Source organism: Carlito syrichta, unplaced genomic scaffold, assembly GCF_000164805.1.
Source record: "Carlito syrichta isolate Samal-C Ts95f unplaced genomic scaffold, Tarsius_syrichta-2.0.1 Scaffold306949, whole genome shotgun sequence".
Taxonomy (NCBI): domain Eukaryota; kingdom Metazoa; phylum Chordata; class Mammalia; order Primates; family Tarsiidae; genus Carlito; species Carlito syrichta.
Window position 1 is genome coordinate 1,061,499 of NW_007251045.1, and position 22,647 is coordinate 1,084,145.

The window sequence follows — 22,647 nt, forward strand, 5'->3', positions numbered from 1 at the left end:
ACCTTTGGGAGGCTGAGGTGAGTGGATTACCTGAGCCCGCGGGTTCGAGACCCACCTGGGCAGATGAGACCTCATGTCTACAATAAAATAAAAAAATTAGCCGGGTGTGGTAGCGCATGCCTGTAATTCCGGCTACTTGGAAGACTGAGGCAGAAGGATCGCTGGAGTCCAGCAGGTGAGGCTGCGGTGGCCAGGAGCGGTCACTGTACTCCAGTCTGGGCAACTGAGTGAGACTCCAACTCAAAAAAAAAAAAAAAATCCCTAAAACCTCTGGTCTCCAGAGAAATCAGTCACAGCATTAAAGGCATTAAAAAGTAGTAGCACTTGGTTTCTGCAAGGCAGCCACACCCAGGTGGTCTCTCCTGTTTTCATTCCCCACAAACGGTCCTAGCCTATTGCTTTACCTGAATAGGTTCCTACTTCTGGAGATATTTCTTCATGATGTGTTCAACACCATTGTCTTTCCTCACTGCCCCTGGCTCTCTGTGCTCAGGGGACGTGTGCTCACCACCATCACCTGCAAGTCGTGGGATTCTTGGCTGACTCTTGATGCTGTCAGCACTTTTGAAGGACACAATGGAGCTAGAGGATGAGGATGAGTCAGACAGGTGAGCAGGGTCCTCCCTGGACTCTGGGCTCTTTTTCAAAATGGTCTTGATCCCTGAGAGAAAGGAACGGTCAGACTCTTCCATCTCGAAGTGGACACTTGGATGCTTTGAACCATCTTGCCCATCTTTGGCCGCTCCGGCCAAGGACATAGGAGTCTCAGGCTTCCGGATGGCTGGAAGGAAGTCATCAAAGTCCACTATGGTCTTGCGTTCATAGTTGAGGCTTGGGAGCTTCCAGCGGAATGGGTCACTGCCCAGAGGTTCCTCTATCAGGTGGGTGAACTGGCGGTTCTGGAAGACAAGTGGCTCCTTACCCAGGTCTGGACAGCCTGTGTCATCCACTGAGGATTCCAGACACCGCCTCCGAGGACGCAGTGTGGGTGACAAGAGGATGTCCCTGGGCGTGGGTGGGGACCTCGGCTTGCTTCCCAAGCTCGGTGTCGATTCTAAGAGGGACTCACAGGAACTGAACCTGGTCTTGTGCTTCTCAGAAACCAGGGTTGTGCCCCCAACACCATCCAAAGAGATGCATCTCAGGCTGGCAGACCGCAGGAGACCAGTGGCTCTCCCAGCGGCCCCTTCCATCTCCAGGGGTGAATTTGCCCTGATCCTCAGCGAAAGGTCTCCCTCATCACTGCTGGCCCTGCCCCTTCTCAGCGTGGAAGCCCCAGTGGTCTGGTAAATGGGGAGGGTGGGGCAGTCCTCCAGGCCCAGCGTGGACCCCTGCCCTCTCTGGGCCCTCTTCCTCCGAAGTCCTTCCACAAACTCTGAGAGGGCCGCCGAAGGACTGGGCAGTTTTTCCCTTGACAGCGAGGACGAATCTGTACTCCGAGAAGCCAGGGAAGGAGACGTGGCTTCTAATCTCTCTATGGGCATCCTCTGGACTCTGAGTCCTTCACCATCCCCAAAATGACAGTACTTTGACTGGCGGGCAGAGTGGAGAGAAACAGACTTGTCTCCTGAGGTCTTGCTATGGACATCCTGGGCTCTGCTCAGTGCTGATGCTGATGGGACCCTCTCGGCATCCCCAGCCTCTTCTGTCACCCTGTACCAGGAAGAAAAATACAGTCAGTAGAAATTGTGTAATTCATATAATTTGTGCAATCGGTGTAAGAGCCACTAAGCACAGGCACTAATATTATTTTTCTTTGGAAACGCCATCCCTACTGTACTCTCAAATGAACCATATGATTTAATGTGCAAATTCAAGCCATGTAAATGATTTCTTCTTGCTTTTTAAAATGCAATTTCTGTCTATAATTAAACCCAGCTAAGTACATTTGAGTAGATTAAAACTGCAGCTAGGACAAATGAATTAGATTTATGAGGCATCATATCTGACATGATAGGACCTATCATTCCAGAGCCCACTGTGAAATAAGTAATTTACTTCTTCAAGACTGAAAGGGGACATGCAGGGGGTTATTTATTTATTTAGAGCCAAGCCCAGAAGATGGTCCCACCGAGCAGGGCTTCCCAGAGTCAATGATCCAATATATGTCTCCATGATAACCCTGATGGCTATTGTGGGGGTGAGGGTAAAATTGGTGCCCCAAAGGGATTCGCATGAAATCAACTTGAAACCAAGACTACACATAAGAGGACAGACGGTTTCTATTCTGGGACTATACCAGACGAGGCTTTTTGCAGAGGGAGTTTGCAGCAGCGGCGCCAAAAACACTTTGCCTCCTCTGAAAAGCAGGAGCCTCACAGTGGGGCAAGATTATAGACCGTAAAATAAATGGCGTCATTGAAAGGAGAGAGGGCTGGAGTCCATCAACCTTTCCTTTAACAAACAAAATCTATTTGTCCTCCTTCTAAGACAAACAATCCCCTTTCAGCAACATTATAATTTATTTTAAGGAAAAAAAAAAAAGCAAAACAGGTGCCAAATGTCAATGTTGGCAGACAGAGCCATGGGCTCTGGTCTGAGAAGGCACTGAGGGTGATGGATATGCAGGTTTTCAGTCATGAGGCCTCACCTCTGAGTGCCCTAACTGTCACAATCAGGGCAATTGCAGGAGTTGGACTTCTAGACACAAAAGGTGATTGGGATTCTGCTTCAAGACTTTGAGGAAGGCTTCATGCTTACCCAGTTAGATATCACCACCTCCACCTTGATCCCACAGGACAGTCTGAGAGAAAAATAAGCAGCCACAAAGATCCAATGGGCTTTTGAAACTGAGAAGGAAGCCAAACCAAAGGCTCCAGGGAGTGATGTCCCAGAAGGCATGGGAGGGGATGGCCAGGATGGAGGATTGGGGTCTTTTCCAGGGAAATGAGTAGGGAATACAACAGACTGAATATGTGTGTCCTCCCAAAATTCATATGTTGAAAGCTAATCCCTGATGTGATGATATTAGGAGGTGGAGCCTTTGAGAAATGATTAGCTCATGAGGGCAGAGTCCTCATGAATGGGATTAGTGCCCTTATAAAAGAAGCCCTGAGGGCTCCCTCACCCCCTTTTACCATGGGAAATCATAGCAAGAAGATGACTGTCTATGAATCAGATACCAAATCTGCTGGTACCTTGACCTTCCATTTCCCAGTCTCCAGAACTGCGAGAAATAAATTTCTTTTCTACAAGCCACCCAGTCTATGGCATTTTTGTTTTAGGAGCCTGAATGGACTAAGACACCTAGACACTGCCTTCCTGAGCTCCTGAGGACAAAGCTTCGCCCATCCCACATGTCTATCTCCTCAAGGACTGGCAGGAGCACCCCAGGTCCTGGACTTGTGTGAGGTCACCATGGCAAGGTGATTGCCACTGTCTGAGGACAGGGAGGAGACCTCAGTGTGGAAGTGGTGGTGCAGATGAGTACCGCCCCTCTGTCCTTACCAGCCTCAGCCCTTCTCCTGCATGGTGGGACTTCCCTCCCCGCCCCCTTCCTGGCTTGCACTTGCTGTTCCCTTTGCTGGAAATATTCCTTCTACTTGCCCTTGCCCTCCAACCCCAACTCTGGTTGCGGCATTGACCTCACAGGGCAGTTAAAAGAATGAAAGCAAAACCCCTGATACTGTTCCTGGCACCTAATTACTCAAATAACAGCTAATGGTAGTAACGAGCAATTAATAACTACTCATGGATGGTTATCAATCATTAACAATTAAGGGAAATCGTTATCACTGCTGCAAATCTCTGAATCTCCAGAGCTCAACCCCCCTCCATTGGACTCAATAAAAGCCTCAGTTGAAGCTCAAAGACAGATGCACAGAAAAATGAATGGGCAGGTGACTTAGCATCCTATCATTTGTAAAAGATAGGTTGGCCCCCATGTGCCCAAACCAAAGCCACACATCTGCCCAGAGCAGCTGCCCCCTTTTCTGTATCTTGCCTGATCCCTTAGTCCCCATCTCAGCTGTACATGAACGGGGAGAGCTCCTTTATGACCACCTGAAAGCGTGTGTGTCAACATCATTGCTTTGGAATCACTCCCCTAATATATGGCAAGATGCCACTCACACACCCGTGATTCTTCCTTTCTTTTGCCTTTTTTTTTTTTAATAAACAGGTTGGAGCTGCCAGAGACAGTGGGCTGCTGCAGAGCTGACAAAAGTCATTTCTGTCGTGTTCTGGCCCTGAAAGGAGGCGGGTGTGATGAATGTGTCTTGGACGCTCCGTCTCATCCATCGCCCGCCACGTGAGGATGGCGGCATCTAGGGCTCCTGTCATCAAATCTACTGGGACTCTGAGGCCTGCTTGCCTCCAGCTGCCATGGCCAAGCTGGCTGCGGATGCCAGGACAGGGCATGAGGAAAGGGAAGGAAGAGAGGTTGCAGAAAGAGGAAGAGGATGAGGAAGACGACGAGGAGGAGAAAGAAGAGGAGGAGGATGACATGGGGGAAAAGGGCATAAAAGGGGAGGTGAGAGATTCATAGACCACACTGGCAGGCTCTTGCTGACCCCCATTTGGTGCATCTCCTGAGTTGGCACCAAGCCCTGCACATAGTAGGTGCTCAGTAAATGCTGCAGAATTCAGTCAAGGTAGATGAGGAAGAAGAAATGTGGAACTGGGGCAGAGAGATGCAGGAAGATGAGAGGATGAGAGGGTGAAAGAAGAGGAAGCAGGATGAGAAAGAAGTTGGAGTGTGAATGGGGGGTGGAGAAGAAGAGGAAGGAGAGCAGTCTGAGGGCTTGATGGAGAAAGGGCAGGAAGGAGACTGAAGGTGAAGGCAAGAGGGAGGAGGGGAACGCTGCATGGGCCGCACCAAAGATCCGCCCTCTTCAGCTCTGATGGAAAGGTGGGCCAGGCTGGAGGCCATGAGAAGCAGTTGGCAGCCCAGAAGTGCGGGTCTGGAAGTTGCAGGCTGTGAGTGCTGGTGTGCAGGGCACAGGCTTGCTGGGCCTACACTAAGAGGGACCCCAGCTTGGCCATCACAGGCGAGATCTGTCCACCTTCCCTGAGGTCCTTGAGGAGCAAGGCCTTCGACAGCTCCTCAAGCCAAGATATCCCATAACAACCACTCACACCCAGCCCAACTATCATGGTCCACAGGCCTGACATCTTGAAACTGTGTGGGCTGAGTTCCATCTTTTCAGAAGGGTCTGGTGCCTTTGGAGCCTCAGCTGGTGAGCTTGAAACAGGAACTCAAGCCATATAGTGGAGATGGGGGGTAGGGGAAGGTGGGGGGGTAGAGAGAGGAGGGAAGGAGGAGAGATGGGGAAGAAGAGGGGAAAGAAAGTCGCTGCCCCCAGCTGAGTGCTTCCTTCTGACCTTCCCATGCAGAAATCCACCAGTATCTCTGCAACTTCTTTCACTACTTCTGGGCTGCATCACCCCCAAGGAAGTTCCTGGCATCGCCTCTTTTCTGTGTTGCGACTGAAGAATCTAATCTGGATTCAGATTGCTCTTCTGTGGGCTTTGGACTAAGGATCCCAGGTTCTGCTCCCTGAGGTTGGATGATCCTCTCCATTCCTGCCCCAGCGTTGGACTTGTCAACACATCCTGCTTGAATTCATCCAGGGGCCTGAGGAAGGCTCCACTTTTTTGTTCGTTTGTTTATTTCTCCCCTGCCCTCACAGGATGGTGGGCTCGAATGAAATGCTCCCTCCATCAACATCGCATGATGGATGGATGGCAGGTAATCAAGATGTTGCGGTGCCTGCCTCCCAGAGCCTTGGACAGATGGGGAGAGGGATGACATACAGAAGGCTCTCAGAGTGGCTGGGAGACAGGCTAGGCGGGGTCACTGTCACTCTCTAAGGAGAGGCTCCAGAAAGATAGTGGGGACTGTCAAAAGAGACAGAGCCAGGATTTAAGCCCAGGTCTGTCTGCTTCTGAGGCTTTTTTCCCCTTAGCCTTGTAGGTTAGAAAGAGTCAATAGTTATCACAACAGCGGCCCAGGCTTAAGCACCTACCACTGTGTGCCAGGCACTGTGCTGGATACCAGGGAGACAAGGGAGAACAAACTGATGGCTTCTGCCCTCATGGCAACCTCACAAGGGAGGGATTATGACCTCCAGGCACAGAGGAGCAGGGTGACCTCCACAGGCACACACAGCTGACAAGTGTTGGAGGCAGGGTTCCAACTCTAGGTTAGCTGACCCCACAGCCAGGAGCACCCTTCTCTGTAACCTTCTCCAGAGCCCATGATATGATAGAGGTTTCACAGCAATTCCCATGTCACCTTGCCCAGATAACATCTCTGTGGCTTGGAGCCAGGTCTGGTCCTGTCACGCACTAGCCATGTGCCCTTGAGAACATCTCTAGGCCTCAGTGTCCTCAAATGTAGGATGGAGAAAACTGGATCAACCTTCCAATAAGAGCTGCATGAAGGCAGGGATTTTAATTCATTGTATTCTCTACTATCAGTGTTTATAACAGTATCCTAGTGCATAGTAGGTGCTCAGTAATCTATGTTGAATAAATGAGGGAAGCATCAGGGTCCTGGCCCCAGTAGGTACTCCATAAACATGTATTGGATGTATGAGCAATTCTCCAGTCTCCTGGCACATAGTAGGTGCTCAATAAATGTGTGTCCAATTTATGAGTGGTATTCCAGTGCCTGCCACATAGTAGGTTCTGACAGAAGTTGGTCAAGTGAATTGAGAAATAAGAGCATTTAGATGAAAATGCTCTAAGTATGGGTTGCTTCATGTTACAAAAATTTATTTGGAAAAGTAAGATATGAACACTCAGGAATACTGAACTCTTTCTAACCTGCAAGGCTAAGGAAAAAAAAAACTTCAGAAGTAGACAGACCTGGGTTCAAATCCTAGCTCTGTCTCTTTTGAGTCAGGTAACTTTGGGAGCCTGAACTTGCTCAGTTGTAAGAGTGGGAACGACAATGTCCTAAGGCACAGGGTCTTGTTGGGAATTAGAGATGAAGAGTATGTCATGCATGCTCAATGCCTTTACATGTTGGTCAGTTCTACATACATCTACCCTCAGTACTTCAAGCAAGGCAAGATACTACAGTTAAACTTGTATACATTACTTATTCATTTCAAGGCATTACTGTAATCTACTATATATTTTTAAATTCTAACCCTTACTGGATTGTTTTTCATTAATGACCCCTTCAGTCAGGAATAGAGAAGGCCCTGGATTGAGGTAAGATGGTCAAGAGCAAATGATGTCTATATATGAGCCTGTTGTGAACAGTATAGAAGAGGGAAGTAGAGATGGAAGAGGTAGGTTCAGCCTCAGAACAAGCCAGCTGCTCCTGCCTGGACCACACCCATTCCCCTGCTGAATTATCTTGGGAAATGTGGTGCCATTGTTTTATCTCCAGTGACAACCACAGTAGCAAATGCTCTGCATTGGGTGTTGGTTAAAGAGTGAAGAAGGCACCTATCTGTGCAGGTATTTGTACCCACCATCTCGTCAAGATCAGAATCATAACCCCATCTTGCAGATGAAGAAACTGAGGTTCTATGGTGAAAAACTATTTGCTTGAGGTCATGCTGCTAAGTGTCAGGGCCTGAATTTGAATCTTGGTTGGCCAGATCTGATGCCAATTCTTCATACATCTACCTCAATACTTCAGGAAAGGCAAAAGATATACTACCTTCTTATCCTTATCACACACCTACCAGGCAGAAGACTGAGGGAAAAAGCTCAACCAATGGAACTTGAGGCAAGATGTCTCAAAATTTCTCAAAATCCATTGAGACACCACGAACAACAACAAGAAAACATTAGGTCCAAGTCAAGGAGATGCTGGATTTACTGGCATTAGACATAATCACACAGCAAAAAAACCTAACTCCCAGGTCTGAATCTGGTCAGAGCCTGGGCCAGTTGTAGCTACAGGAAACTTGATGCAGATTTAATGACATCATGAATCATCCCCAAAGGCATGTTGCCACCCCATTTTTCATCCACACCCTGAAATTAAAGAGGAAATTAAAAATGTATCGATGTTCTTTAATCCTAGTGAGGCCTGGGGTAGGAAACCAGATGTCCTTTTAAGATGGCCTGAAGATCTGGTAACTGAGCCCAAAAGAACAATTGATCGTCTTTATTAAAACCTGGCATGGTACCCAGGACTGCACGTGATGTAGGCAACGTGAGGCATTTATTAAGCCCCTGTGGTGTGCAGGTGAATGTCACATCATAAGTGCTGCCACAGGCTGGGAGTGGTAGCTCATGCTCATTATCCCAGCACTTTGGGAGGTTGAGGCAGGCGGAGTTAGACACCAGCTTGGTCAGCATAGTAGAACCTCATCTCTACCAAAAAAAAAAAAAAAAAAAAGCTGGGCATGTTGGCACATGTCTGTAGTCTCAGCTACTCGAGATGTTGAGGCAGAAGGATCACCTGAGCTCAGTAGGTTGAGGCTTCCGTGAGCTGTGATAGTCATGATTGTGCCACTGCACTCCAGACTGGGTAACAGAGTAAGACCGCAATTCAAAAAAAAGAAAGAAAAATATCTACCACATATTGTGCCTCCAGGTTTTGAAGACATCACAACAGTACTCTATGGCAGTTCCTATTCTAATCTTCCCACATCAGAAGTGAGGCTCAGAAAGAATACCTAGTCATGTAACAAATAGGAGAACAGGGATTTAAACAGGAGTCCAACACCACATCTAGGCCTCCTCACTACTCTGCTCTCCTGCCCTTTACTGTCCCAATTTATAGAGGTGGAAGCTGAAGCTAAGGGGGCTGAGGAGGCAGCAGAGCTGAGAACCCCCCGCCCATGCCAATCTGTGTGAATATCCCTGCAACAGGAGATGGGCTGCCCTTGCCTCCTGGAGAGCATCCTGTGGGTGTAGAGTCTGGACAGACCCATGAGGAAGGATCAGCAGCGCAAGGAGTTCCAGACAGACTGTGAGCCATGGGCTATAAAAGCAGCAGGAGGTTGGCAGGGGAGAGAGGTTGATGCTGGTGCCTGTGTGCACAGCCTTTCTGGAGGAGGTGGGCTGAATCAGGCTTTGGGAGAGGAGTAGGATTTGAGTGGTGGTGACGGGCCAAGAAAGACACTCCATTGTAGAAACAGAAGATGCCATCTATTAGTTATTAGCTCACTCAATCTGCAAAACTCTCACAAGCAAGAAAACTGAGGCTTAGGAAGACCACCCCGCTGAGGGGGAAGACTCAAAACAAGGAGGATGCCAGGGGGTGGGGCAGCCAAGGAGGCGGGCTTGATGGTAAGTGAAGAGGGGAGGAAACAAGCAGCAACTGTCCCCAAGCCTGGCCACTTTGGCTCTGAAGATGTGGAGAACGGATGCAGGAAACAGACACTGTAAACATCTGGTATTCCTTATATTATGACAGTTCTTATGGGACTGGATAACTCTCAGGACTTGCTTGCTGTTCTCTCTGATGCTTAAGTAAGTCCTTGACATTTTTAAAACCAACCCAGAGAGCTGTCCTTCATGAACACCTGCCTACATACCTTCTGTGGGTTAGCAGAATTTGCCTTGACCTCACCCACACAGTCTCACCAACTACCAGGTACTAAGACCAGTGGCATCTGCATAGAGATGCCCATTAGAATCACTCCCAAAAGAAAATTAATTTCAAGGGGGGTGGCATTGGAGGGGGTAAGAGATCTTTCTAATTTAAAAGAGACTAAAGGCTGATACAGGATGTTAGCAATAAGGAAACCAAGTTAAGGGGAAAGTGGTAAGTGGAGCTCTCTGCACTTTCGGTTCAAATCTTTCTGTAAACCCAAAACTGCTCCAAAGTAAAGTCTATTATTTTTCTAAAAAGAGACTCAAGAAACATAATCAAATGCAATGAGTACCCCTAATATGATCCTTCGTTTAAAAAATACAGTGATACAAGACCATGTTAGGATAATTGGGTAATATGGAAGTTGGGATCTTGGACAATAGTACGGACTTGTTAATTTTATTAGGTGTGATTGTGGTTAGAAAATGTCCTTCTTAGGGGAAAGGTGTGAAACTAAGGAGAGCTATCATGTTTTCAACTTATTTTCACATTGGAGAGAAAAAAGGAGGGAGAGAGGGAGAGAGAAAGGGCCTCACCTGGGCTAGTTAATTCAGACCCCAGCATCCCTGCTTACCAGTCAGTCAAAGCAACTACACTTGCCTTAAAAACAAGGTTTAAAAACTAATTCCAGTACACACTCTGGAGTAAGCTCTCCATATGTCCAAACCCAAACCAATAGAATCCTTCTTTTAACAAAACAAAACAAAACAAACAAACAAAAAAACCCCACAGTGACACAAGACCATTTTAGGATAATTGGGTAATATGAAAGTTGGGATTGTAGACAATAGTATGGATTTGTTAATTTTCTTAGGTTTCACTTCTACAGGATGGTATTAACTTCTATATTATCAAAATTGAGAGGGAGCTGGGAGATCACCTCACCTGAACCTCTCATCCTACACTTGGAAAAATAGAGAAGAAAATAGAACGTCACACAGGTACTGGCTCTCAAATCTGAGTCTTTGACCTTCTGATACAATTTCCACAATGTTTAGAAAGAACATAATTCTAGATATGAAATTAGGATTCCTAATTGGTTTACAGACTCAACTTGGACTCAGCATATTTTAAGTAAATTGAATACATTCCTTCACTTCCCATGCAAAGACATTGCCTCACCTGAGTATGGAAAGATGGCAACAGCCACCAAAAAATCTCACTTATTCATAAAAGAACCTAATTCTCCATGAAAATACATTTTTAAGATGGAAATTATTCATCCATTCATTTATTCTTTCATCCATCCAGAATCATTTATTGAGTGTGATGATGCCAGATGCTGTCAATGCAGAGAGAATAACTCTTGCCTCCAAGGAACTTACATTCTAGCGGGGAGGGAGATTCACCAAGTTATCACTGGAGGAAAATATGCATGAAGCGTCATGTCTTCTCAGGCATAGAAACCAAGAAAAAGTGCTTATTTAGCAAAGGGAGTAAATATCTAGCTCAGCATTCAGCTTCCAGATGTAAGACTAGCCTTGCACCAGAGCAAATCCTCACTTAGAAAAACCAGAAAAGCAGAATTCCAATTTAAGGACATTGAGAGTCACCAAAGCAGCCAGGACTCAAAAGGCCAATTCCTGGAGAAGGGGTAATATATTGAAGGTGAACGCAGTGTTATGTGGGAGAGTCATTTGTTGATTTTGAAATGACTCAGGGAGAGTCATTTGTTGATCTTGAAGAAGAAAGAATATGGACAGCTTAGGCTTCCAGATATCAAGATTTACTATATAAAGCTACATTAATTAAGAGAATGCTATAAGAACTCAATGATGGACAAATTAAAAAGCAGAATAAAGTCTGGAAACAGATCTCTGCATATCAGATCACTTGATTTATGACAAAGTAATGCTGTTGTGCAATGTGGAAAATATTATTTTTCTGAAATATATGTGCTTGGCCAAGTGGATATTTATATGGAAAATAGTGAGTTCTATCTCACACCATAAATAAATATCAATTCCTGATGCACTGTATATCTAGTTATAAACGGTAAATCCATACAACTACAAAAAATATAGAGAAATATTTTCAGGATTCAAAAGTAGCCAAATAATTCTTCCACAGTCTAGAAAAAGTGCCAACCATAAAGGAAAAATTATCAGTAAGGCTGCATTAAAATTAAGAATGTTGTTTATAAAAATAAATCATTAAGATCATGACAGAAGCAAGCCACCGAATGGGCTAGTCCCACATATCCTATAAAGGGCATATATCTAGAATATATAAAGAACTCCTACAAATACAAAAGAGATGAATAACCAAAGAGGGGAAAAATGGGCAAAAGACTTTCTCAGATACTTCATTAAAGAAGGTATTCAAATGAAGATAAAAGCACATAAAAGGTGTATTTATTTATTAAGTGCCTATTAATAATATAATGAGTCATTATTTTATCCAAGTTAAGACCGAAATTTGATGATATCCACTAGAATAGCTAAAAAAAATTTTTAAACAACAAAACCAGATGTTGGCAAGGATGTAGAACAACTAGTACATTCATTCATTCACAGCTGATGGAAACATAAATCGGAAAAACCGTTCTGTTGACATTTACCATTGCTGAAAATACACCCAATTCTACTCCAGGGCACATACCCAACAGAAATCTGTATATTCAAGCAACAAAAATTTGTTCAAACTTGTTCATAATGTTATTATTCATAATAGTACTAAACCGGAAACAATTTATAAATGTCTATTAATAACAGAATGAACCAATCATTATTTTGAATTCACACGATGGCATATTATTGACTAGAGATCCTCAATAGTGGCATAAGCGCCATTTGGGGCCAGATCATTCTGTGTGGCCCGTCCCCTGCATTGCAGGATATTTAGCAACATTCCTGACTTCCACCCATCAGGTGCCAGTAGCACCCCCTAGCTGTGACAGTCAAAATATTTCTACATATTGTGAACTGTCTCTTGTTGGGGTAGGATTGCCCCCAGTTGAGAACCACTGCTATGAACTACAGAGCCATGAAACAAAAGAATTATTGCTGCATGCAACAATGTAGATGAATCTTAAGAATATAATATGAAAAGAAGGAAGCCAGAAAAAAAAGAGTATATCTCGGATGCTTCTATTTACATAGAGTTCAAAAACAGGCATTATCTAATTTATGATGTTAGAAGTGAGGCTGGTAGTTGTCTTTGAGGAAGGAGGAGGACTTGACTTAAATGGGCATAAGGAGTTTCAGGAACACTGGTAATGATCTGGTCTTGATTTCAGTAGTAATTACATAGGTATCAACTTTTTGAAAATTTCATCACAATGCACTTTCTTATATGTATATTTCAATAATGAGTTTATTTAACAAAACTTTTGCTCAATGAGAGAATCACAGATTCTAAAAGAATATTCTGAACCATCAATGATGAATTCAAATGGTTTTGTACAAACTTGCAGCTAACTTAGGTGAACTCAACTTTTCTGAAAGGTCCACAGACTTACCATCCAAAACCCAGAGTTCTAGTCCGAAAATAGTCTTCCTTTACAAGGAAACCTGTCCAAGAGGTAGGCGGGCCCTATGAATCCTGTATCTACAACCAGACTTCACTTGGTTTCACGTGTTCAGACCTTAGTTCCAGGATTAATGTGCTTGCATTGAATATTTCTGTGCGCTTACTTTCAACATCATTTCTACTAATCTTCCAAATGCTGATCAAATTGAAAAGAACTTTTATGTCCTAGGAATATAAAATCATATTCATGAGGGGCCCATTTATTAAGTATATTCAGGATGAATTAAAATTATCCTGAGCTGTATGTAGTTCTAAGAATGCAGAGCCCGGTAAATAAATGTACTATTGAAATAAGATTAGCATCAGATGCTTAACCTACTTTGAGAACAAGCTGTTTTTAAAGCTAACTATCATCCATTTGCATATACATAATTAATGAACCAATTACAAATGAGTCTCATCTAATCATTTAAGCAGCCCTCACGTGACTCATTCTTGGCTTCCTGTCTGTAGTAAAGAAATTGCATTTCCCTGAAAGTAATACAACTTTATTTTAAAAACAGCACCCTGTAATTTAGACCTTTTTACTCATTCAAGCCAACTTTACCCCCAAATAAAAACAAACAAGGGGTGGTGATGCAGGTGTCTAAATCTTTTTCTTTTAAACTAAAGACCTCGAGTCAAGAGTTTGGGGCTGAAAATGTTTACAGAAAGCACATTTTTTTCCCAGAAAAAGGAAAAGTTGTAATGCCATCATTCAGTCAAACAAAAAGCAGTTGTGTTAAATCGGCACCAAAGCAAATGATACATACAACAGTAATTAGCAAAGATTACACAGTAATTAAAATCATGATGATTATGTGAGTGAGAATAATTTATACAATAATCTACGCTCACATTGCAATATGGTAGAAGTCCAATAGCAACAGTAGAAAGCCGGGAATAAATTCAAATCACAGCACCACTAATAATTATGTGATGATAGATTAGCCATTGAAATTTAAGGATAAATAGCATCTCTGACCAAGATACACAATTTTATTTGGATTTCCCAAGGTTACTGAAGGGGAACTCCAAACACTCTGATCCCTTGCCCTCTCCCTATCCTCTGTCTTCATGATCTTGCTTACCCCATGGTTCAAGCTCCCTCTTGGTGAAGAACATTTGCTATGTGTATTGTTTCTATCTAGAAAGTATCATTCTCTTGGTTCAGGTAAGGCCCCTGTTGTCTTTGAGGAATCCCCTTCTCCTTCAATGTTCCCATGGCTTGGTGGGAATAACCCCATCTCCCAGAGCCAGGTGACAACACTAACTTAGGCCTAAGGTAAGAAGTTCCTTCATCCCCTTGTCCACTCTGATGGTTCCATGATGGACCAGTCACTCACTCAGGCTTGGGATTTCTCTTAAAAAGAGAGAAACCCTCTTTACTGTTGGACTCAGAGTGGTGCAGGAATGAACTTAGAGCTGATGGCGCCATATTTCTGGCTCGGAAAGAAGCCAGCATGGGGAAAAGCAGAACAGAGAGGTGGGTGGGAAACCAAATCTCCATTGTAATTTTTGAATTCCTGGATCCAGAAATGCCTGAAGCCAGATGTACCCTTGAGTTTCCCAGTTGCAGGAGGAGACGATACATTTTTCTTTTTGCTCAAGTCAAATTGAGTTGGCTTGTATGTCACCTACACCCACAAGCATCCGAATATTATGCAGAGGAATCCTGGCATCTCCCTGGGTCTCTAGACCAGAGTTTAAAACTTTCTGGATAGTTCCATTTGGATGTCCCCAAACACACAAGCTCGACATATTTAAAACTGAGCTCACCAAAACTCCACTTTCATTACCAAGAGATTTTCTCTTGTGTTCCTGATTTCTGCTGTGAGTCTAGCCACCCCCCCACCCCATGTGGAGCACCTGGTTGTGGTTTTCCCCCGTCCTGCCTGTCATTTTCTGTGTCTTCTGCAGCAGCACCACCTTGCCTGGCCTGGGTGAAGGGTGGAGGATGGGAGGGAGTATCTGCTTATGAAGCACCAGCTTGGTGCCAGGCTTTCCACTGGGCATTCTATGGCTATTAATTCTTCTGTCTTGCAAAGGGGACATCACTATTCCTGTTTCATGGAAGAGAGACTGAGACTCAGACACTGTAACTTGCTCATGGTCAGACAGCTAGTAGGTGACAGAGGTTGTATTAGAGACCAGGTCTACCAGACTGGAAAGTCTGTTGGCTTTCCCTTTCCTCTCTTGAAGTGTCTCTTCAAGGCCCCCTTGTGAGCCTTGGGTTAATTCTCCGAGCCAACCTGTCTCTGCCCTTAACCTGCAGTTTAGGGGACTGAGTCCCAGATCTTCAGTTCTCTCCATTATAGTACATCAATCCTGCTTCATGTTGCTAAGAACTTGCTCTGTGATAGGAGACAGTTAATCAGTCTGGCTAATCTATTCTTGGTTCCTGATATCAACATTACCCTTTTAATTGCCCTGGCGAGAAGCCATCTGACTTCTATCCACTGGTCATTTATCTCTTTGATGACTATTTGTGGAGTACCTACTATGTGCCAGGCAATGACTGTTTGTGGAGTACCTGCTAGCTACTGAGATTCAAGAAGGACAGAGACAAAGTTTATCTCCTTGTAGACAGTTAGATAAGCTATATAAGTTTAAAACTTGGGACAAGAAAAGAGCTGGTGGTCTGGGTTTGGGGGTCACATGCTTACAGCTGGGGAGTCAAAATCACAAAAGGGGAATTGCCTGTGATCAGGTGGAAACAGCCAGGCAAGGGCAGTATTCTGTGCACCTCAGCATTTCGGGGTGGGGAAGGGAGGTAGGATCAGGAAAGGATAGCTTGAAGAGCACCAAGGAGCAGAACTACTGTCAGGGCCAAATGAACAGAGTTCCAAGAAGTATTCAACAGTTGCCAACACAGTGGAGAGGTTCAGGGAATGATAAAGACCAGAGAATATTCCCCAATGTGTCCCTTTGGAGGCCACTGACATGGCGAGAAAAGCTTCAGTGGCATGGCAGGGCAGTCACTGGTCTGTAATAGATTGAGGTACAAATGTGAAATGAAGATGGTAACCCCATAAACGGCATGTTTGAGAGGCCTGGATCTGAAGGGAGGGTAAAGCAGTAACTCAATATAGGACAGCAGGGTGAGGATATGGTTAGGATGGGGAGGATCTCTGGTGTTTACAAACTGTGGAGGAAAAAAGGACTGGAACAAGGGAAGTTGAGGGCCCGCACGTGTGAGAGTGAGAGTAAGAGAGAGAGAGAGAGAGAGAGAGAGAGAGAGAGAGGGAAAACACTGGATAGATAAGAGTGTTTGGGGGGAAGGCAGGAGTGGATATGAATTAGCCTCAGACAGGACAGGACCGGCACTCATCTTCTGAAGACCCAGAAGGAAGATGGGGGAAGATAGAGACGAATTTATAGACATCACAGCTGAAGTTGAGGCCATTGTTATTTTTCTTTGAATGACACAGGAGTGGAAATGCCTCCTGAGAGTGACAGGAAGGGTCAGAGGAATGTCGCGATGGTTTGCAATAATTGCCCAGGCACTGAGAGCAGCAATTGTCCAGTGATAAGACGTTGGCAATCTGCATAGCAGGGTCAAGCAATGCCCATCAGTATGTGGACCCTGTAGTGATCTGTGACCACGGCTGGGGTCTAGAATGCAATGGGGCTTGGACCCTCTTTGGGAAGCCTGTGTGCTGTGAGAACGGGAAAGCAATGGGGATGACCCCAGTGCGTTCCCACTTCATCCTACAAGGCAGTGGCCCTGGAAGACAGCAATGAGTGGTCAGGTACACAGCAGGGGTGGCATGAGCGTGCCAGCCCTGGACAGCCCGGGTACCAGCTGCAACCAGATGTGAAGAGAAACTCAGACAAAGCGTGACTGCCACCACCAAGTCCGTTAACTCCCTCTTTGGGGACCACAGAGGTAATTTAGTGTCTTGTCTCCAGAAGTGCTCGTGTTTATCAGCGGCAGCAGCACAATTCCTGGACTGTAAATCATAACCCTTTAGGTGTATTTTCTTGAGTTGACGTCCCCTTATAAATAATATGGGAAGTGCTTTTATTTTGTTGACAGAAGACTGCTTTCTTTCTCTCTTCTGTTTTTAGAGTGACTTTCTTTTTCAGTCAAATTGGAAAATACAAGAGCCTCACTTACTGAGTCCCACCACGTTGCCAGGTGAGATGGAGACAGGTATCCAGGGCTCTCTACTATCATACAATCTTCCAGTAGGAGGGACATGGGATGATTTCGTAATATCTATTCAAACTTCAAATGCAAATGCTGGTCATGTGTGGTGGCTCACACCTGTAATCCCAGCACTTGGAGATGCTGAGGTGAGAGGATTGCTTGAGCCCAGAAGTTCAAGACCAGCCTAGGCAACATAGTAAGACCTCGTCTCTACAAAAAATCAAAACAATTAGCTAGGCATGGTGGCGTGCACCTGCAGTCCCAGTACTAGGGAGGCTAAGGTGGAAGGTTTGCCTGAGCACAAAAGTTTGAGGCTGCAGTGAGCTGTGATTGTGCCACTGCACCCCAGCCTGGGTGACAGAGTGAGACTCTGACTCAAATAAATAAATAAATGAATAAATGAATAAATAAATAAATAAAATGCAAATGCCCAATGACTCAGAGAACCATTTACTCATATGCATAAGGATGTGTGTGTTTTGAAGCCTGATATATTTATGACAAATATCTGGAAATAATCTAAAAGTGAAATAAGGAACCAATAGTTAAATAAAGCATGGTAGCTTTTTCAGAAATTACCAAGAATGAGATAGAATTATGCATACTGGTAAGGAAAGATATCCAAGGTATACTGTTGAGGGAAAGACATTCATTGTAAGAATTTATGAATAGCATAAGATACAAAATATAGTTTCATATCATTTGTGTTTTTTTAAAAGTCCACAAATGAGTTATATATTTGCTACAAGTACATATATATGTTTATGATATATATATAGAGAGAGAGAGACGGGAAGAATATATACCCAACTGGAGATGATGGATCCCTTTGGGAAGGGAGCTAAGACTGGGGTGGTGGCCAAGGAAATTTTAGACTTTTGCTATATTTTAAGTTCTTGAAGAGGGGAAGTATTCATAGACTACTTGTGCAGTTAAAAGGAGCTAGAAGTCAAGGCACCTGAACTCTTACTATTATTCTTACTATCATATTATGACAAACATTATATACATAATATAGTTTCACATCATTTCAGTTTTTAAAAAAGTCAACAAATAAGCCATATATTTGCTGTAAGTACATGTATATGCTTATGATTATATAAATATAGAAAGAGATGGGGAAGGATGTACATCCAACTGAAGATGATGGATCCTTCTGTGTCAGTTTTTACTATAATTTGTGTAAGATAGTTTCCTCTGCAGATCTCAGTTTTTCCCATCTATACAATGGGCAAGTTGCATGAGATAATCCCAGTGGTCCTTCCCAATCCAGAATGTCTAGAGTCTTTAAACTATAAATACACTCAAAGGAAGGAGCTCACAGTGTTTAGGGCTTAACGCCATGAAATCTAGACTCAGTAGACACTTCATAAAATGTCTTGTGGCTGAATGCTGAATGTCGATAATCATCCTCAGGCAGTTTTAGTATTAATAAACAGGTCAGATTTTTACCAGGAAACATTGACAGGCGAGCGACCCTGGAGCAACGTCAGAGAGCCATGGCAGTATGGCAAAACAGAGGCTTTGGAGGTCTTCCACTTACCTGCTGTGTGACATTGAGTGAATTACTGACCCTCTCTCAGCCACAATCCATGCTGAGCTGTGACCAAATACAGTTAATATTTCTGCTCCAGCTTTGGTACAATGGACAGTAATTCACTCAACAAGCATTTATTGAGCATTAGTTGCAAGTCAGCCCTGGGGATGTTGACATGAGGAAGACAGACAAGGAATTTCTTCTTACACATGTGTGAGTATCTGCCTTGCCTCTTGCCCCTTTGCTGATCTTGGTGCTGGCACTTCCACTCTGAACTGCAGCTGGACATGCCTGCCCAAGAAGGAGAAAGGGCAGAGGAAGGGGAAAGAGACCCTGGAGGGGGCCGCCTGGGGTTCCGAGGACCCCCCTGCCCGAGGGGTAGCTGCAAGAGCTGGGGTGAGACTGTGTAGGCATGGACTAGTTGCTCCCCCTTGTCCATCTCGGATTCCTCTTCTGTAACTGTGGGCAAGGACGTCTGTCTCCTGGGATTCCTCTGGGCATCAAATAGATGTTAATTGAAACGACATAATATGGATTTAACATACCAAATGAGCAGCCATTTTAACATTGCCTAAATCTCATGTCTTTTTAGCAGTCCACTTAACTTACCCTCTAATCACTAGCCAAGGATAGAACCAGTTTCTCAGAGGTAGCTATTGATAAGTGTTTTACAGCCCCCTCCCCCAGCTTGTTTTGTACTAATTAGCTTTTTCATTTCATTTGCCTCCAAGGTACCAGCCCTTCCTGACCTTCATGACACAGACAGACCCCAACACCAGGCAGCAATCATGTGACTACCCCACCCATCTACCTGCTGTCCATCACCTGACATCTGTACCCGTGCTTGCTTGCCTCTTCATGATGATGTGGTGCAGACCACCACCCAATCACCTTAATGACATTCCCCCCATCAAAGGGAAATGTTTAAAAGCATTCAACCTCAAGTGGCCAGTTGCCACTGCCTTACTAGATGCCGGTGTGGCCACGTGCTCTTTGAGCAACGGCCGTCACCATGTTTCATGGCTTTGACCTCCTTCCCTCTTCTGGGGAGGTGAATCTTCTCTCTCTCTCTCTCATTTACTTTCTAAATAACCTATATCTTCCAATCTTACTTCTGTGCATCTTTCTTTTGACACCAGATCACACACCAGACACCCACACCCCTGGCTGGTCTGACCTAACATTCTGCAGGTTCCGCTGGGAGTGTGACCTGACACTAATGCTGATAAACTGGCTGATTACTTGGGTTTTCTCTGGGTGCCAGGCTCTGGGTGAAGAAAGACTAGCGCGTTGTCACAGTACCCCTGATGACAACCTAGATTCACTCAGGAGGACAAATGAATGGAGAAGTAAAGCAACTTGTCCAGAATCTCAGATATGCAAATCAAAAGTTGGACTCTAGATGTTCCCACTCTAGACCCTGCATGGAAGCCACCACACCCTTCCAACTTCTACTCAAACAGGTGCCAAGCAACTTGGGCTACAGTTCAAGGATTAGGATCCTTATCATGCACCTGACATAATTATACTTATGCTCACGAGCATTCACATTCTGCTCTGGTCACCTCCCCTTTGGCTGCTGCGGCGGGGGGGGGGGGGGGGGGAACAAAGGTATTTAGTTATCAGAAGAGAAAATGTCCTCATCACCTGTGCTCCTGGAGGACATGACTTCTTTATCACACAGACCTTTGTTTTAAATGAAGAGCTGCAATCAGGTCATCTCGCTTTAATGAACTCTCCGAATGCTCCTACTCTTGGAACCTCCCTTTGGCATATTCTATGAAATCTCTCAGCCTAAGAGTATCTGCTGACATGCGCCAGACATTTGCCATTTGCCGGATATGCCCAAAAAGTTAACGCGAGCTCCCAGCCCCTTCTTTCTGTAGAGACAACCCTGGTTTCAGAGAAAACACATTTCAAGTCAGGAAGGGGTTGTCTAGGTTTGCTCCACTAGTCTGTGATTTTTTTTTCCTCTTTCTGTCTTATCACATGGGTTCTTCTGTTATTACAGAAGCAGTATTCATTTCATCTTAATTATGTATCTGCTTAATCCGTAATTTCTGATTTGTGGTCATTAACTCCTAATTACAAGAATGCCGCCCTTGAAAAGGAAAGCCAAGTTAACTCAGAGAAAAGGAGTCGAAAACCAAGAGGGAAGGTGGATTTAAGTTGTGCAACCGAGGGTAAATCCCAAAGCCCATTAGTTGGTCAACCAGTCGGTGGCAATCCAGAGTGAAGTCATCTCCCTCTGTGGGAGGGAAATCATCAAATCAGACTAAAATTCAAATAGAGCTCAATCTCCAAGTGAGATATTATCCAGCCCAACTTTCTTTATTTCTTTTTCTTTTTTTTTTCTTTTTGAGTCAGAGTCTCACTCTGTCATGTAGGCCACTGCCGCCTCAACCTGCCGGGCTCAGGCAATCCTTCTGCCTCAGCCTTCCAAGTAACTGGAACTTCAAGTGTGAACCACCACAGTTGGCTAATTTTTAAAAAATTTATTGTAGAGATGAGGTCTTGCCAAGTTGCCCAGGCTTGTCTTGAACCCCTGGGTTCAGGCAATTCTCTCACCTTTGCCTCACAAAGTGCTGGGATTACAGGCACGAGCCACTATGCCCTGCCCAACTTTCTTTCTAGTGACTCCTCTACTTAAAAACAAAATCAACTTAAGTGAATGTTTATAAAGAAAAGTTAAATCTATAACTATTGATAAAAGTAAAACTGGTATGACTTGCCTTAAATAGAAGGCAACTATGACAACTATTATTCGGTTCTAGAATGTTCACCCTGTGCTGTTTAAAAATCTGGAAAATCCTGCTTTGGAAAGAACTGCATTAGGTCCTTGCTGATTCAACCATTTGGATCAGTAAACACAATTATGTTGTATGGTTTGCAGATAAGGAAGTAGAGATTCAGAGGGTATAAGTGACTTTCCTAAAGTCACATAGTTAGGATGTGGCAGAATCATACTTCAAACCATCAGGACCATGCTTGCCCTGGTCTAGGCCAGAGGAGATGGAAGACTTCAACAACAACTTGAAAAGTCTGAGATTCTTCAAATCATTGGCCAGAAAGAGGCAGCAGGAGATACTCTTACCTGGGGCTGAGGATGCGGCCGCTGGTAGCTGACTGTTGAGAGGGGGTCCTCATGGTGTCTGTGGCCAGTGACAGACTACAGCTCAACCAGGACTGCAGACTGCCCTCTGGCTGGGAGCTGAGGATGGAGACGTTATCCCTACAACAAGAATGTGAGACACTGTCAACACAATGACAACCACAGTAACAGCAATAATTATATACTTGTCCCATAGCATAGCCAAGCATTGCTAAGTGCTGTACTTGCACAAGAACCTCACTCTCCATTCCTAAGAGGTGGGAGCCAGTACTATATCCATTATACAGATAGGAATACTGGGACTTGGAGAGGTCAACAGGGGTCTTGGACCAGGTCACTCAGCTAGTCAGAGGAGAAGTTGGGATGTGAACCCCATCCCTTTTTATTCCAACGCCCATGCTTTTAACCACGACATTCTTTCTTGGGGAGATACACACTCCAATACAGACATTGAGGCCTCTTAGATTTGGGGGTAAAATTTGACACTGACTTATATACCAAATGACATGTTCATGGAATATGTTAAGTGTGAGGGTCTTAACTCCTTCCTTACCTTAACTGAGCCAGATTTGTAAGTGCAGACTTTACTTTTATGCCCCCTGATTCTGTAAGCAGCACAGGGAGAGAAGGAGAGGCCCACGTGGGTACTCAAAAACTATTTTCTGGTTGATATGGCCACTCAACATTGTGTGTGGTGTGTGTGTGTGTGTGTGCGTGTGTGTGTGTGTGTGTGTGTGTGTGTGCGCGCGCGCAGAGGAAGAGAGTTTGCTTGTTTTTCTGTAGGATATTCTATGTATTCCAGGCACCAGAAGAAGGGAGCTGTACAC

General features: G+C 44.6%; 1 protein-coding gene across 1 annotated transcript in view; it reads right to left on the minus strand.

The window, feature by feature from the left end:
• Positions 1–22,647, minus strand: part of MYO18B (myosin XVIIIB) — a 253,741-nt gene that overhangs the window by 2,440 nt on the left and 228,654 nt on the right. Inside the window, exons 41-42 of the mRNA XM_008063601.1 lie at positions 21,803–21,940; positions 405–1,653 (exon numbers count right to left, since the gene is read on the minus strand). Coding sequence (XP_008061792.1) covers positions 417–1,653; positions 21,803–21,940 — 1,375 coding nt within the window. The 3' untranslated portion in view covers positions 405–416. The remainder of the gene's footprint in view (positions 1–404; positions 1,654–21,802; positions 21,941–22,647) is intronic.